The 15,493-nt window shown below is 55.5% G+C and overlaps 1 protein-coding gene across 1 annotated transcript in view; it reads right to left on the reverse strand.

The window, feature by feature from the left end:
- LASP1 (LIM and SH3 protein 1) overlaps nucleotides 1-15,493 on the reverse strand; it is a 39,891-nt gene that overhangs the window by 13,048 nt on the left and 11,350 nt on the right. Inside the window, exons 3-4 of the mRNA XM_047845330.1 lie at nucleotides 9,621-9,705; nucleotides 2,272-2,379 (exon numbers count right to left, since the gene is read on the reverse strand). Of these exons, the coding sequence (XP_047701286.1) occupies nucleotides 2,272-2,379; nucleotides 9,621-9,705 (193 nt within the window). The remainder of the gene's footprint in view (nucleotides 1-2,271; nucleotides 2,380-9,620; nucleotides 9,706-15,493) is intronic.

Here is a 15,493-nt window from a genome sequence, read left to right on the forward strand (position 1 = left end):
GCCCGATGCGGGGCTTGAACTCACAAACTGTGAGATCATGACCCAAGCCGAAGTCGGACACTTAACCGACTAGGCTACCCAGGCGCCCCGAGTCTGCATTTTTAATAAACCTTTCCACGTGATTGTAGCATAGGTGTTTGGAGGCCCGCATTTGACAGACTCTAACTGCATTCACCAAAACCAAGTGTCTTCCAGGTTCGTGGTCACACCTCAGAGGTCCCAGCTAAAGCTGCAAAAGCAGAATCGGGTCAGGTTCAAGTCACCTCCCCCAACTCAGAGCAGAGGACAATCAGCTAATTGCAGCGCTGTGGTTAACGAAAAGATAGTTATCTCCTTAGGTGTAGGTGTCCTGGCCACAGTGAGTTCTGTTACCAGGGCTCCTCAGATATTAACACCTCCAATAACTGGGTAGGGAATACTCTGGAAGCCTTCCAGAGAGGGAGGCAGAGATGACTGGGCTTGCTCGTCTTCTGCCCTCTAAAACCCACAGGCTGGAAGCAATGAGGGGATGTGCTGGGGAGCTGGGGTTGTGGAGGACAGCACGTGTCCTCGCAGTGGAAAGCCACAGAAGCTGGGGAGTCAGGATGCCAGCTTTGTGAGCCATTCCAGGTTTTCCCCATTGCCCAAGGCTTTTCCCCCTCCCTCCCACTTGCCATGCGGAGAGTTGGAAGGCATAGACCTTCTTTAACCCTCTTTACCCTCCAGACGATCTGGGCAGCATCAGCAGGGAAGCTCTAGGGTGTGGGGCCAGGCCCTGGCTTATAAAGAAGCAACTGAAACAGGCTTTATTTATGTGTGTATTCCAGGGGAGGGGTGGCGGCGGTGGTGGTGTGGATTAGAGCCCTCCCAGCCCAAAGGAAGCGCTCCATTTCCTCAAACCACAAATTTCAAACTGCAGGGCAACAGCCTCGTGGCAAAACCCGCTCTGTCACCCGTTCGGTTAAGTCTGCAACGAGCATCTTTACAAAATAAAATAAAACAGAAGATATCTGAACGCTCTCCAAGTAGTAAGGATTCTTTCACGTGAGTCTTGACTTGCTTTTCTCTCTAAATAAACAAGCGTGCCCGTTTGGGGCGTCGCTATGTGAAATGTATTTCGTAGCGTAGGTTGCAAAGTTTGACGGCCATGGGCTTGGGCGTGACGGGTGCTCCCGGGGTAGGTTCTGGCTCTGAAATCCACCTGAGCCGCTGTGGAGCCCTTTCCCAGCACAGCCCCATCAAGGAGGCCGGGCGGAGGAAGAGGGAGGCCTGTGGAGCCCAGGGATGAGTGCCAGGTGGACCACCTGGCACCCAGGCCCTCAGCCCAGAGAGACACTGGGCAACCTGTGGACCCCCACCCTGTTCTAGACATAAAGGCAACTGTTTGCCGAGGCATCCATTCGTAGGACCTCCCAGACGAGGCTGGCCAGGCCCACACTGCAACTCTGTGCCCCGGGACCCTGTGCACGGGTCCGCAGCCCATGTTCTGTGCTTGTGGCTCAAAGCAGCGCTCCGCCCCCACATACCCAAAACCCCCCAGGCGGCCTCCCCACAAAGGCAGAGCTGCGCTGGCTGCTGGCCGCTGGCTCTACCAAGCAGGAAACCAATGCCTATCCCCTGGCCACAGGTGCCATGGGCCCATCGATCTACAACCCACTCTCTATACCCAGTCCTGCCCCAGCCACACATGGCTGACCATCCCCAGCCCAGGAGGGCCAGGCCAGGGGGTCCGGGGCCAGCCGGCAAAGCCAGCTGGGGTTTTTACACAGGAAGGAAGAGCAGGCCGAGGTGGGGGAGGAGGCCGAGGGAGGGCGGAAATGACTGCAATGTCAGCACCCAGAGACAGACGAGGGGGAGGCTGGCCCCTCCCCACCCCTGCCACCCAGTTATGACCTCTGTGCTGAGACAAAACAGTCAGTCTGGACCCTGACACCCACCATAGCCAGGAGGGGAAAGGAAACAAAGGAGAAACTTCAGAGAGGGTGGGGAGTGATGTAGCACATAGGCCCATCCTGTCCACGTATCCCCAGAAGTATGGTGCTTGCAAGGCAGACATGCTCTGTGGGCAGAGGGCAGAACAGGGGAATACGGGGGCACAGAAAAAAAGGCCTCTGGGAACCCCACACCCCTTCTTCCCTCTGCTCAAGCGGCTGCCACCCAGGCACACCCAGAAGGGCCGGGGGAACAGCGGCGAACTGGCCTCGTTCATGCCTGCCAGACCGGCAGGGAGGGGAGGAGCGGGGAGGGCAGCAGGTCAGTGCAGGTTCCACGGCGGCGGGCAGGGGAGCATACGTTACTGATCTGGTCCTGGGTCTTCTTGATTCTCTGGAGTTCCGGTGTATCTGCCACCACACTGAAGCCTTTGCCCTTGTTCTTCTCAAACTCCTCCTTGTAGCGCACCTGGAGGACCAAGGAGGGGAAAGGGATTCGAGTGAAGGCAGGGGCAGCAGAGAGGGCCCCAGCCTGTGGCCACCTTTGAGGCGGCAACCGGCCAGGAGAGAGATCCCGACCAGAAATCCCCCTGCAGCGACATCTATCACCCACCCCCAAACGCAGAGCAGAAGCCTTAGCCAAGAAGTGTTAGGCCGCTAACAATAACCCGTTAACACGTATTCAGGGCATTCCGAGCACCAAGTGCTTTACGTGAATTCTCTCATGTGAGTCTTACCGTGTTCTATTATTGGCTCCATCTTACAGATAAAGAAACTGAGCCAGAGCTAGGCAAAGTCCCCTGCCAAGGTCACACAGCTTGGCAATAAATGTCCAGAGCCACCATGGTGCAAACTCTCATCTGCCGGACTCCTGACCCTTCACCGCTAGCCTATCCTGCCTGCAAGCTATAGGAAGAAGGTTCTTTCCAGAGCTCCAAAGACAGCCCTGGCCAGGACGTGGCCCTACCCACTGAGAGCCCAGAGGAGTGTTTAAGCGACCAGCCGAATGAAGGCTGTGCCAAGGGACAGAGTTAGCACCCAGAGAGAAGGGCAGTGAGACAGCCACTCGAAGACTCCATCAATGTGTCTTTGACAGGCCTGGCGGCTTCCTGGAGACTGCCAGGCCCGCTTCTAAGGTCAATGCCACATGAGGGGAAATGAAATTGGCGGGGGACAGACAGGACTTCACAACAGGGTTCCTACCACCCCACCACTGCCTTCTTCTTCTGAGAAATCCACAGAAATTCAAGTATAGAGGGGCTCAAGTCGGACGTACGAAAGGACTTCCTGAACACTAATAGAACTGAAATATGAAAAATATCTTGTTTTCTCCTGGGGGGTTTGAAGCACAGAATGGAGGCTGGGAATGCCCATGGGACAGAGAACCGTTCGGCTTCCAGAGGCTTCACTGTCCCCCTCAGAAGGCAGCTGTTCCAACCCCACCAGCTGCCTGGATTTCCTCCATGGGGGCTGCTCCACTGTCCTAGAAGCAGGTCAGCCCAGGACACGAGGCCCAGGACCTCGGGAGTTTCCAGGATGGGACGTCCGGGCAGCTCCCAGGCATGGAGACATCTGGCCACGGGGCTGAGCTGCACCCTGACCCGACCGACAACACACACGTATAAATCTGTGGCCACACCTGTCAGTTCCTCTGCACAACCCCCAGGGGTCAGAGGTCGTTGTCCACTGTCTGGAACCCAGCTTACCCATCCATGGGGTTCTTCATCCTAAAAAGGTTTCAGAAGCTCTTCCGTTCTGATCCAGACTAAAATCAAAGGCCTGGATATGCTAGTTCCCATCAGACTGGAAGTTAATGCAGTAAATACAAGTACTGACCCACCCCAAGGGCCCAGAACTGCCTCCAGCGTCACCTCTTCCAGGAAGGCCTGGAGCAGCAGGGCAACTTTTTGTGTTGGAGGTAGAGGGACCCTTTGGGAAAGGGGCATTAGGGAGGGGAAGGCATTAGAGCCAGAAAATTACAGCTCCAGATGCAGAAGCCCCAAATCCAAGGTCTCTGGCCTCGGTTTCCTCATCTGTAAAAGGGTTGTCACAGGAATCAGTTAAAATATGGAGAGGGGGGCTTCCCGTCACCGAGCACGGGCAAGGAGCCAGAGGGAGCTGGTTCTAACACGGGCGCAGTCTCCCACTTGCTAAGTGATCTCGGGCAAATGACTTAACCTCTTGAGCCTCCGTTTCCAATCTGTAAAATGGGGACAGTACCACTCATTCCAATCAATGGGACAGACTACAGACAGTGGCCCTCACACAGCAACTGCATCCTGAAGCATCCTGAAGCAAGGCAGGGGGCTCAATACCCACTGATAGGGCAAGCGTGGAAGTGCTCTGTCAACGTTCAAAGTGCTGAACAAGTGCCAAACCCCCATTCTCTCCTCCACTTCCTGGCCTTGTAAGGGTCAGGCCCCTAATCCAGGGGAATAATTGCCATGGCGACACTACAATGACATCAGCTAGTTCCCAAGCTCAGGAACTGCCTCTCCCTCCCTGCCGGGGAAGGAGAATTCATTTCACTCCTGGCACAGGCAGCCAGATAGGGCGGGGCTGGGGTGGAATGGGGGCTGAGAAAGGATGGAGGGAGGTCTGGGCTCGGCACCTCTTTGCTGTATGTCACTAGGTAAGTCAGTCTCCCTCTCTGGAATCCCCTGAGCCGGGGGCCGGCCAACTGATCTCTAAGAGCCCACCCAGCTCTGGAGTTTGTGACCATTTTTATGTACCTGCAGGCCTTAATTATGAAGAATCAAGGTGAGAAACATCCTCTGAGAGGCCTTTTGGTGCTGGAGTGGGTGCACAGGGAAAAGGTCGAGAGCCAGGAGTGCGGGGAGGGCCCCGCTGCCTAGAGCCCCTCTGTCCGGGTTTCCTTGTCACCCAAGCAGGAGTGTTTGCCCTCATCTGGGATGGCTCGCCAGGACGTGATGGGGGTCTCGGAGGGAAGGGATCTGCCCAAGGTCATTCAGCCTAGTTGTTGGTAGGGTCAGGGTACAACTCAGCACTGTGGGCGGATGACTCCATGCCCAGGAACTGCCTGGGCCTCCCATCCTGGAAATTCCCAAGGCGGGGCCAGATCTGATGCCCGAGCAAAGGAGGTACAAATATAAGTGTCTGTCACATGAGTGGTGACTGAACTGAACAAACACAAAATCTCCCAACAGCATAATTTAGAACATAACTGCGTTGCTGACGTAACATAAAAGATCGTGACTTGAAAAAAAAAAAATTGTTTTCTGGAAAAAAAAAATACAATACCAACAATTTCCACCGACTATGTGCCTACTATGTGCTGGGCGCCCATACGATGTAACCCACCCCCTTCTAACAGAAAAGAAATCAGTTTTAAAATTAGACAGACACAGATGGGGAGGAGAACTAATGGAAAAGTCAGTGCTGGAAGCAATCATGAAAAGGTCATTGTGTCTACTCCCCAGCTTCATTGTGCCCAGGCTCCATTTCCTCTCCTTTCCAGGAGAATAGTTAATAGTGAACATTTATTGAGTGCTGACTCTATGCCAGGAACTGTTCTAAATGCCTAATATATACTAATATCCTCACAATAACCTTTGGAGAAAGGTAAGCCCCATTTTACAGATGAAGACACTGAGGCTCACTCAGGGAGGTGAAATAGCTTGCCCAGGGTCACACAGCTAGTGGTGGCAGACCCAGGATTTGACCTTCACCTGGTTTAGGTAAGAGTGACGGAAGTGGGGCGCCCGGGTGGCTCAGTCGCTTAAGCGTCCGACTTTGGCTCAGGTCACGATCTCAAGGTTTGTGAGTTCGAGACCCACATCAGGCTCTGCGCTTCCAGCTTGGAATCTGGATCCTGCTTCAGATTCTCTCTCTCTCTCTCTCTCTCTCTCTCTCTCAAAAATAAATCTCTAAACATTAGAGTGACACCAGTATGCTGCCTCCTGTGCTGGTCACAGACCGCACTCTCCTGTGCCTCAGGGCATTTCTCACTCTGTGCTGGGACTGCCCAGCACCACGGGGGTGTGAGATGGGGGAAAAAATGAAAGAGGCATTCTCTTTGCACTTCTGCAGGGCCTCAGAGGGCCACACAGACACCCCCAGCTCAGCCCCACCCCAAAGATGTCGCCTCTCTGCTCAGCCTGGGGGCTGGAGGTGGGAGAGCTACCTCGGGTAGGGGATACAGCTGGGCCCCAGTCTCCCATTCCCTGCTTCAGCCAGGCCCGGGCAAGACCACCCAGAAGGTCATTTCTGGTCAGTTCTGTGGTTACCTCCTCCGCAAGGGAGGCTCCAGGTGTCCCAGACACCCAAAGTACCACTTTGGGAACCAAACTGGAGACAGGAAAACAAATAAAGTTGAAATAGCACCAGCGGCTTCCAGAGGAGAGGGCTGAGACACACGCACCCAGGCCAGGAAGGGGCCCTGGAAAGAGACCAACTGACACCCTGGTGGGGTGGGGCAGGGTAGGCAGAGGAGGCTCCCACTTCCCTTCCTGCCAGCCACAGACTGCTCTAGCAGGCCCTGCCCCCACAGCAGCCACAGGAGCCAGAACCTGTCACCACCCCCGGTCAGGCCCACTCATCCCTTCCAAACCCAGTGCATCGGCCAGCCCCGGACCTCCAGGCGACTGGGCTTTGCTGTCCCCATTTCACCAGGGAGGGGAAAAAAAGCTATGAGAGAAAAGCGGCCAGGCTCAGACCACAGAGCTGGGGGCGAGGCAGAAGGAAGACAGAACCAGGCTTGCAAAGAAGGCAGGGGCCCTACCCCCACCCGCCACCTACCCCAGTCCAGAGCCCCGACTCCGTGACTCACACCCCATGCGGCAGAAGCAAGGGGAGAGCTGGGGTCAGTTCCACCCACTCCCGGCCTGCCCCCCAGCCCAGCTCTAAGGCTCTGAGTATGTCCAAAAAGCTCACGAGAATCACCAGGGCAGTCAAAATGCAGATTCCTGGGCCCTGCCCAGAACTACCAAGCAGAAACCTCTTGGGTAGGGCCTAGGAATCTGTATTCCAGTACGCACATGCGCGCACGCGTCTGTGTGTGTGTGTGTGTGTGCGTGTGTGTACTCTCTCTCTCTCTCTCTCTCTCTCTCTCTCTGTCCCCCACCACCGGTAACGGCATCCTGTGGGTCAAGAGTACCAGGCTGGGCACCACGTCAGACTACAGAATTGGTAAGAGCAAAGGGTTTGAAATCTGCTTCTGTCACTGGGCTCTGGGCAAGGGGCCTAGCCTCTCTAAACCTGTGTCCCCATCTGTAGAATGGGGACAAAACAATCTCTCTTTCATCAGGTGGTCATAAGGATTAAATGAGGTCCGGGCCTGGCCCTCAGCGAGGACCGCATGGAGAATGGCCGCCATTCTCACAAGGTCCTCAGCCTGCCCGAGAGACAGGAGGAGCCCGGGAGCCCAAGAGGTGAGCAGCAGGCCAGGCCCCTGGGGAGCAGGGCGCAAAGGCAGAGGAACCTTTGGAGCCTGAGCACCGGGCGCTTCCTCCTACAGACCCCGCCCCTCAGGGATCTGGTTCCAGGGGCAAAAAGAGCTACAGCCGTGCTTTTGTGGGACTGACAAAGGCTGAGGGAATTAATAGGGTTTGAATTTCTCCTCCTGAGAGTAGGGGTGTGTGTGTGTGTGTGTGTGTGTGTGTGTGTGTGTGTGTGTCTCTGCCCTGGCCTCTGCCTGAGTGTGTGCACATACTCTCACACCTCTGGACCCACACCTTTCCAAAGACCTAATGTCCCCTCCCCATACCTCTTCTTCCAGGTTCCTCTGATGGGGCCCCCACCAACTGGGGATCTGACCGTCCCTCTCAAGCTGCGGGGGGGCGTCCGGGTCGCCCTGGATGCTGTGGCCTACCCACCCCCCGAAGCCCCCTCCACCTCTGGCCCCAGGGGGCCTTCTACTGGATTGGGAGGCCAGGGCGGTAGTACACGGCTGACCAAGGAGGGTCTGGCCAAAATCTTCCCTGTGTAGACTAGGCCCAGGCCCCAGAGCTGCCTCAGCCCCTCTCCCTGCCGGCTGGACCACCCTGACCTCCTCAGCTGGCGGGGGTCTGGTATCCATACCGGCTCCCCCTTAACTACAGGTCTCACGCCAAGCAGGGTCCGCCTCTGGGCTGGCAGATGTAAGCTGCTGCTGAGGGAAAAACCAGCTTCCCCTACTTGCTCCCAGCTGCTGTGGGAAACAGGGGAGGCCTGAGCCTCAGGCCTCACCAGGGCTGTACATGGTCAAGGTCACTGTACTTGGGAGTGGAAAAACCAGAGGCCAGATCCTGCAACTTCATTTACTGGGCGTGTCAACAGGCAAAGCCTCAGTTCCCTCATCTGATAGCCCCCAGAGTGGGGTCAAGGATCCATGAAGCAAAGTAACTAAAAGCACTTGCTAAACTATAAATGTTCCCAGCAGCACGAGGAACTATCGTGTTTAGTATCAAAGTGGAGACAGTGTTCCTTAGGGAGCTGGGTGGAAAACGGGAAAGAGCACAAGTCTCAGAATTAGATAAACCGGCCTTCAAAGTCAGCAGCATCCCTTCCCTCTTCCCTAAAGTAGAAGTGACCTTAGAAGCGACCTTGCCAGCCGCACAGGCTGAGAACCGAGGGAGCTTCGATGCCCAGGGCAACAGAGGCTCAACAAGTTAGTGGTTCACAGTGTTATTACCCCTACTACCACTGTCTGATCTTAGCAAGCCCCCTAATATCTCTGGGCCTCTGTTTCCTCATCTTGCACCACGGGAAAAACAGAGCACCTTCCTCACAGCTGCCGGGAGGAGTCCGGGAGAGAGTGCGCCCACAGCCCCAGGCAGCACAGGGCTGGTCCTCCTCCACAGGACCTACTAGGAGACAGGGCCCCAGAGAGGTCATGTTAACATCAGACAGCAGGAGCCCCACTCCGGAGGGATCAGGAGAGATCCCCCTCTGTGGCCCAGGGGGACCTCCCAACATGTTCCTGGCCTTGGGCACCCTGCCCACTTGGCTAAGTCCCTCAGGGGGTCTCTGCAGAAGCCCCGCCCTGCCCTGCCCCCCTCTTCACAGTCCAGCCTAGGTTTGTCCCAGGAGCCCTCCCAGACCACTAGGGAGAGTGACCTGTTCAGGTCTCAGGGCTCTGAGTCCTTATTCCTCAGTGTCCCCTAAAGACCGAGTTCTCGCTGGGGCACCAATCCATCTCCCCCCTCTCCCCCCGCCAGTGGCACGCACCACTCCCCACAAAGCAAGTGCTCAAGAAAATCAGGCCCAAGGAGACAAAGGTAGGACAGGCCCCCAGGGCGAGGCCCCCTTCCCAGCGGCCCTCTGAGGGGTGGAGGAGGTTCGGAGACATGGCCATAAAGAGCCGACTGACCTCGGGCTGGCACCAGCCTGGAGAAGTGAGTCCCCTCCTTTGGGGGGTGGGAGGGGGTGGGTTGTGAGTGGAGAGGAGGGAGAAGGAAACAGCTTCCTGGAGGAAGTGGGCTTTAGAGGCCACACCATAGTTCCTGGAGCAGAAAGAATCAGATACCGATACCTCCCCAGCCCACTTTAGGTAGAAAGGGGAGGGGGCGTGCCTTCCTCCACTCCTTTGATAAAGGCAGGAAATAAGAAGCAACTGGTGCCCGGGTGGGGGCAGGGAGACAAGGCAAGTACCAGGATTTCAGCACCCTGGCCTTGCTTCGTAACCACAGGGGGAAGGAGCCCTTGCCAAATCCAAGGGTTACAACAGCCCTCCCTCCCGGTCAGGCCGCAGGGCCAGCCCCGCCCCCTCACCTGACTCTGGAGCTCGCTCTGTTGCTTGAGGCGGAGGTTTTCCGGGGTGTCAGCCACCATGGTGAAGGACTGCTTGGGGTAGTGTCTGCAGGGCAGAGAGAAAACAGAGTAGAGGTCACTCTGGAGAAGGGGCAGGAGCCTCCTGGCTTCTCAGAGACATGACTCTCCTGGAAACTTCCTCTTCTCCGCCAGCAGCCCCTGTCCCTGCCCCAGCAGCGCGAGCACGATGTGCATCACCCTGGGCTGAGGGGAGGCAAGCGCTTCTCAGATTTAGCCGGGGCGGAACTGGGGAGACAACATCAGGCCCGAGTGGCTGGCCGGCCATGGAGAACTGTCCTGAGCCAAAGGGAGGCCCTAGGGACAGTGTCTGAGGGTTTCGGATGACCCTTATTTGGGGATAATCCACGCCTTAGAATCTCGTGTGCAGGGAGGTTGAGTGGCCTGGGCCACCCAGGACGGCCCAACTAGACTGGGGAGACGATAGAGCAGAGGTCAGGACAAAGCTTTCAGCTAAAACCAGAAATGGGGACCAAGCAGAGGAAGGGCAGGAGGGGTATGGAGACAGAAGTAAAAGGGAATGGAAACAAAACAAACGAGCAAAGAAGGAAAAGAGAGAGACAGAGAGAGAGAGAAACCAAGAAACAGACTCTTAACTACAGAGAATACTGATGGTTACCAGAGGGGAGGTGGGTGGGGGGATGGGTAAAATAGGTGATGGGGACTAAGGAGTGCACCTGGGATGAACACCAGATGATTAAAATAAGAACTTAAGAAAAAAAAAAAAGAAGTAGTAAAGGAGAATGGGACATACATATGGGGGGGGGGGGCTTCCTGGGGGAGGTGGTGAAAGAGAGAAAACGCACACATCCAGAGTGGTGTTTCAAAGGGCCAACAAGGGCTAACTTAACTGGAGGTGAGAAATCAGCTGGACTCAGAAAGTCAGCCTGAGGCCCTCAAGTGCCAGATTAACGCCGTAACAAAGGCTGACGTTCTCCTCGTGCCTTACTTAGTTCACCAAATCCTCACAAATGCCCTACTTTCCCACTTTGACAGAAGGGAGAACTGAGGCTCAGAGAGGTCGAACAATGTGGCCAAGGCACACAGCCAGTAAGTGGTAGCATCTAAATTTGCACCCAGTCTGCCCAGGGCCCAGCATCCTGAGCCAAACCCTCCAATTGGCAGACACGGGACAGACCAGGAGCCTGTTCCCCAGAAAGAGGGCTGGCTTGGAGGTAGCTGGAACCAGGGCAGCCCTCAGAGCCAAGCCTGTAGTGACCTCCAGGATCATGCAGTCATACCTCCTCATTTCCCAGGGGAGGAAATAGCGTGCTGGGACCACGCACTTAATACTTATCATAATTAACTTCTTTATCACATCGGTTTATTGTCCTCTCTCTACTTCTCCAGGAAACGAGGGGTTTTTTGGTCTCTTCAGTCCACTGATTAACCTCAAACTCCTTAGAACAGTACCTGGTATTCAACGAACATTTGTTGGATACATGAAAGTCACATCAGGCACTGAAGCTGGACCAAGACTAGAACTTGGATCTCCCACATCCCACTGGGTCATCACGAAGTCCCCCAGCAAACCAGCTAGAGGAGACGTAGCGCTGAATCACTGTGGCTTGTGGGTATGTGCTGGTATGTGAAATGGCTAGGGGGCCACATGGGTCCCAACTATTTCAGGGACTAGTGAGTGGCTTCTCTGAAAGGGAGCTGAGGTCCAGCTATTTTGCAGCCCTGGGTGACCACACCTCACCATGACTGTGACCACCTGCAGATCTCCGATTCACACGCTGTCCTCAGGTAAGAGACGGATTGCTTCCTTCCAGGCATGTTTCATCCCAGTGGGCTGACATGCGCCCTAGAGCCGGAAATGAGCGCGCCCCCCCCCCCACTCCTGTGTGCTCCCCAGAGCTGGGAGGTTCTTGCTGGCACCACCCTGAGCCAGTGCTACCTATAAACACATAACTTCCCTGTGAGCCACCACTTGTGAAGGGTAGGACTTTGGATTTGCACAACTAAACCAAGGTGAGGAGGAGTGTGTGACCAGAATGGACACAGTGCTGGACTCTGGTCCTGCCACTGACTCTCCGGGTGACTTTGGCAAATCCTTTTTGCTTCTGGGCTGGTTTCACTGTCCTGGACCTAGGTGATTCCAGCTCTGTCCCCCCACCCCCACCCCAGCCTCCACTGCCACACCTGGGTCCTGGCTCCCAGGTCACTTCAGGCCCTCAGCTCCCCCCGCGGAGGGAGGGAGGGATGAGACTGAAAAGCAAACACAGGTGCCTGCAGCTGGCAACAAAAATGGCTCGTGGATGACTATGGGGCTAAGGCTACGGGTCTGGTCCCCAGGCCTGGCCCAGCTGCAGGAAGCTAGGGCCACCCACAGCTGAGGAGCTCCATTCAAAATTGCTTAGCAGTTCCAGAAAAAGGGAGGATCAACCAGGAGTCTGTGAAAGATGACAGCAGGAGGGATCCAAGTAAGATCTCCAGAGGAACTGGCTAACCCTGAGGTCCTGGCAAGGAAGGCTTCAGAGATGACCCTCCCACCAGATCAAAGCCCTTCTGAAGGTGTCACGGGGTGCGGGGTATGGTGAGGAGAGCATCTGCAGGTAGAGAATCCTGTGGCAGAGAGAGGTGAGGTCTTGAAGCAAGGGCACCACGAGGAAGACATCCCAGCAGCTGTGGCCCAGAACTTGAAAGGTCAATTCTGAGATAGCACTGCTTAGCATCTGGGGGGGAAGGCTGGCAGGCTCAGCAAACACACGTGCTCTGGAGCGAATCTGCAAACCTGGGGTTTCTAATTTGCCTACATGTACAAGGTTAATTAAAAAAAATTTTTTTTTAAGTTTATTGATTTATTTTGAGAGAGAGCAAGCGCCAGTGGGGGGAGGGAGAGAGAGAATCAGAAGCAGGTGCACTGTCAGCATGGAGCCCGACGTGGGGCTCAATCTCACAAACCACAAGATCGTGACCTGAACTGAAATCAAGAGTCTGCCGCTTGGGGTGCCGCGTGGGTGGTTCAGGTGGTTAAGCGTCTGACTTCAACTCAGATCAAGACCTCACAGTTCACGGGTTCAAGCCCCACATCGGGTTCTATGCTGACCGCTCAGAGCCTGGAGCCTGCTTCAGATTCTGTGTCTGTCTGTCTGTCTCTCTGCCCCTCCCTCGCTCATGCTGCATCTCTCTCTGTCTCTTAAACAATAATAAACGTTAAAAAAGATTAAAAAGTGTCTCTTAATAATAAACGTTTAAAAAAATGTTTTTAAAAAAGCCACTTAAAGGACAGAGCCACTCAGGCACCCCCTGAATGTACAAGGTTAAAATGGAGCTCCTGTTCCAGTGGCCCAAGGACAGCCAGACACGTGCACCTGACATGCACCGCCCACCCCCCCACTGCAGTTCTGAGGCTCCTACAGCATACACGCTGTGTTGTTCCTCACACACGATGAATACATAGATGGGCCCCCTGCAGTGATGCACGTCCCATAGCCACTGGAGCCAGAAGATCCACGCATAACAGCCCACATTCCAGGCCACATTCACACATCTCCGACAGGCCACCAGAAGGCCATCAGGAGACCCTCCCAACAGGCAGCGAGTGCCTCTGGATGGGATTGTCGGGTATTCATCACCCTCTCTTTGGAGACACCACGACCCCCAGGTTTTAGCCCCCGACAGCCAGAGCACCAATCGCATCAGAAGGGAGGGGAGACCAGCCTAGACGTTCACGCAGCTTAATCTGGCAGGAAGGGGGGACGTGGGGGAGACTTTAATCCTGCATTAGATTAACTAGATTAAAGAGGAGCTCCAGAACCCCCAGTCTCTTACCCTGCCCCCCGGAGCCCCAACCCTAAGCCAGAAGAAGGCAGGCAGACATCTATTCCTCCTACTGGGTCAACCCTGTCCCCTCCCCACAGCCCCCAGCCCTGGCGAGACAACCCTGTCTTTCCCTTCCCCTGCTCACTGCGCTTCAGGTTCCCATGGCAACCCCATCCTCAGCTCCAGGCAGGAGAGCGCAGAGCAGGAAGACAGAGAGGGTCTGTGGGGGTGGGGGAAGAGGCGCAGACAGCAAGGGTGTCCTCAGCTGCGGAGTAGCTCATGAGGGCCAAAACCAGGAGGCCGTGAACGCAGGATCCTTATAGACAATGTCGGTGAGGAAGACAGGTGCCACGGGTGCGTTTCAGAAGGAAGGACGCACAAACATCGGTGCTGTGCCCTTCCCCCACCAACATGACTGCCTTCCAAGAGGGCTGCAACTGATTTGACCTCCTTCCAGAAACAATTGCTGGGAATTCTACCTTTTCCCTCCCTCTCTGTTCTCAGGTTGAAGCTTCCCCCCCCCCCCCCCACCACCCGCTACCCTCAGATCCCAGTTGGGATGAATGGATGTGTGTGTGTGCCAATGTGGGTGCTGAGGCAGACGAGGGGCTCCCACCCCAGCTAGTGACCCTGACGGAACCCCAGCCTCACCAACAGACTGCATCACGGTTGAGGGAATGAGGGAAGAGCTGGGTGCCCCAACCCTACCTGGAGCTTGGTGCAGAGCACAGCTGCTCTTTGTCCCGTCTGTGGGCCAGCCTGCACCCAGCCCCTTGTTAACTATTCCAGGCAGTGGGCCCTCTGCCGATGCCCCTCCCCACCCTTGACAGCAGCATCAGCTGCTCTGGGGAAGAGAGAGGCATGGACACAGTCCAAGTTCACTAGGACGGGAAGCCGGGGATGGGGGGGGGGGGGTAGGCGCAGGGAAAGGGACCTAGCATCCATGAGGGCAAGAACAGGGACCAGGAGGGTAATGAGGCAGCAGTGGGCAGCAGCCTAGACCTCCGGGAGAACTTACAGGCATACCGAGTGACTTCTTGATAGACTTGAGGCACATTGTCTCTTGAGATTTGCCACAAGGCTTTGGGTTAGAAAAGGCAGGCGTTATCATTGTGCCCGTTTTACAGAAAAAGAAACTGCTGCTCAGCATCTAGGACAAAGACCTTGCCCAGTGCACTCCCCTCCACCACAGCTGCCCGGCCATCTAGGGGGAGGCTGCCATCTCTCTCTCTCTCTCTCTGATGGACCCAGTCCACCCCCAGCTCTCAGAGCCCTGGGGAAATGAAAGATGTGCTTAGCGGGGTGGGTGAAGAACAAAGTACTTTATCTTTTAAACCCAACCAGTTGCCAAGTTAGGGCATCAAGAGAGACCCTGTGGGGTCTCAGTCAGAAGCCACCTCTTCCTTTAATTAAAACTTTTCCAAAGCAGGTGTCTCAAGAGTGCAGACAGTGATGCGCAGGGATGCAGGAGAAGGGTCCTCTGACTAAGGACCTCTGAGTTACCTTCCTGCTCAGGATCGAGGCTCCGGCTACAGACATACTGGTGACAGGGACAGCATATAAGGCACAGCCCCACTCCTGCTCCTGCCATTAGCTGCATTCCAGAGGCTGAGCCAGAATAGACCAGAGATCCCGAAAGCTCAGCACCCCCTTTCTATAAGCAACCTTGCCCCTTCCAGCCTTGGACCCCTTCAAAAACCACAGCTTTTTGTTCAAGGAGGAACAAAAATACATCAACAAAAGCAACAAGGAGCCTTTGGTTTTACCAAAGGAAAAAAAAATAGCCCCTACATCCTGCCTCTGGAAGGAGCTGCTGATTCTCCTGCTGGGAACACTGCCCGTGGGCAGGCGGGGAGGGCTCCTTTCTAACCCAGTTTCTTACCAGTCCCCCAGGCCTGAGGGGCTGAAATGGTGGGGACAGGAAGCAACAAGGAAGCATTGTTTGACCAGAGGAAAAACACAAGCAGCCAGAAGGATCAAGGCCAGACATGAAGAGGGACTTACCAGCCCTCAGGCTGCAAGATGCAAAATCAAAGCTGGTACCAGTC

Source organism: Prionailurus viverrinus, unplaced genomic scaffold (assembly GCF_022837055.1).
Source record: "Prionailurus viverrinus isolate Anna unplaced genomic scaffold, UM_Priviv_1.0 scaffold_35, whole genome shotgun sequence".
NCBI lineage: Eukaryota > Metazoa > Chordata > Mammalia > Carnivora > Felidae > Prionailurus > Prionailurus viverrinus.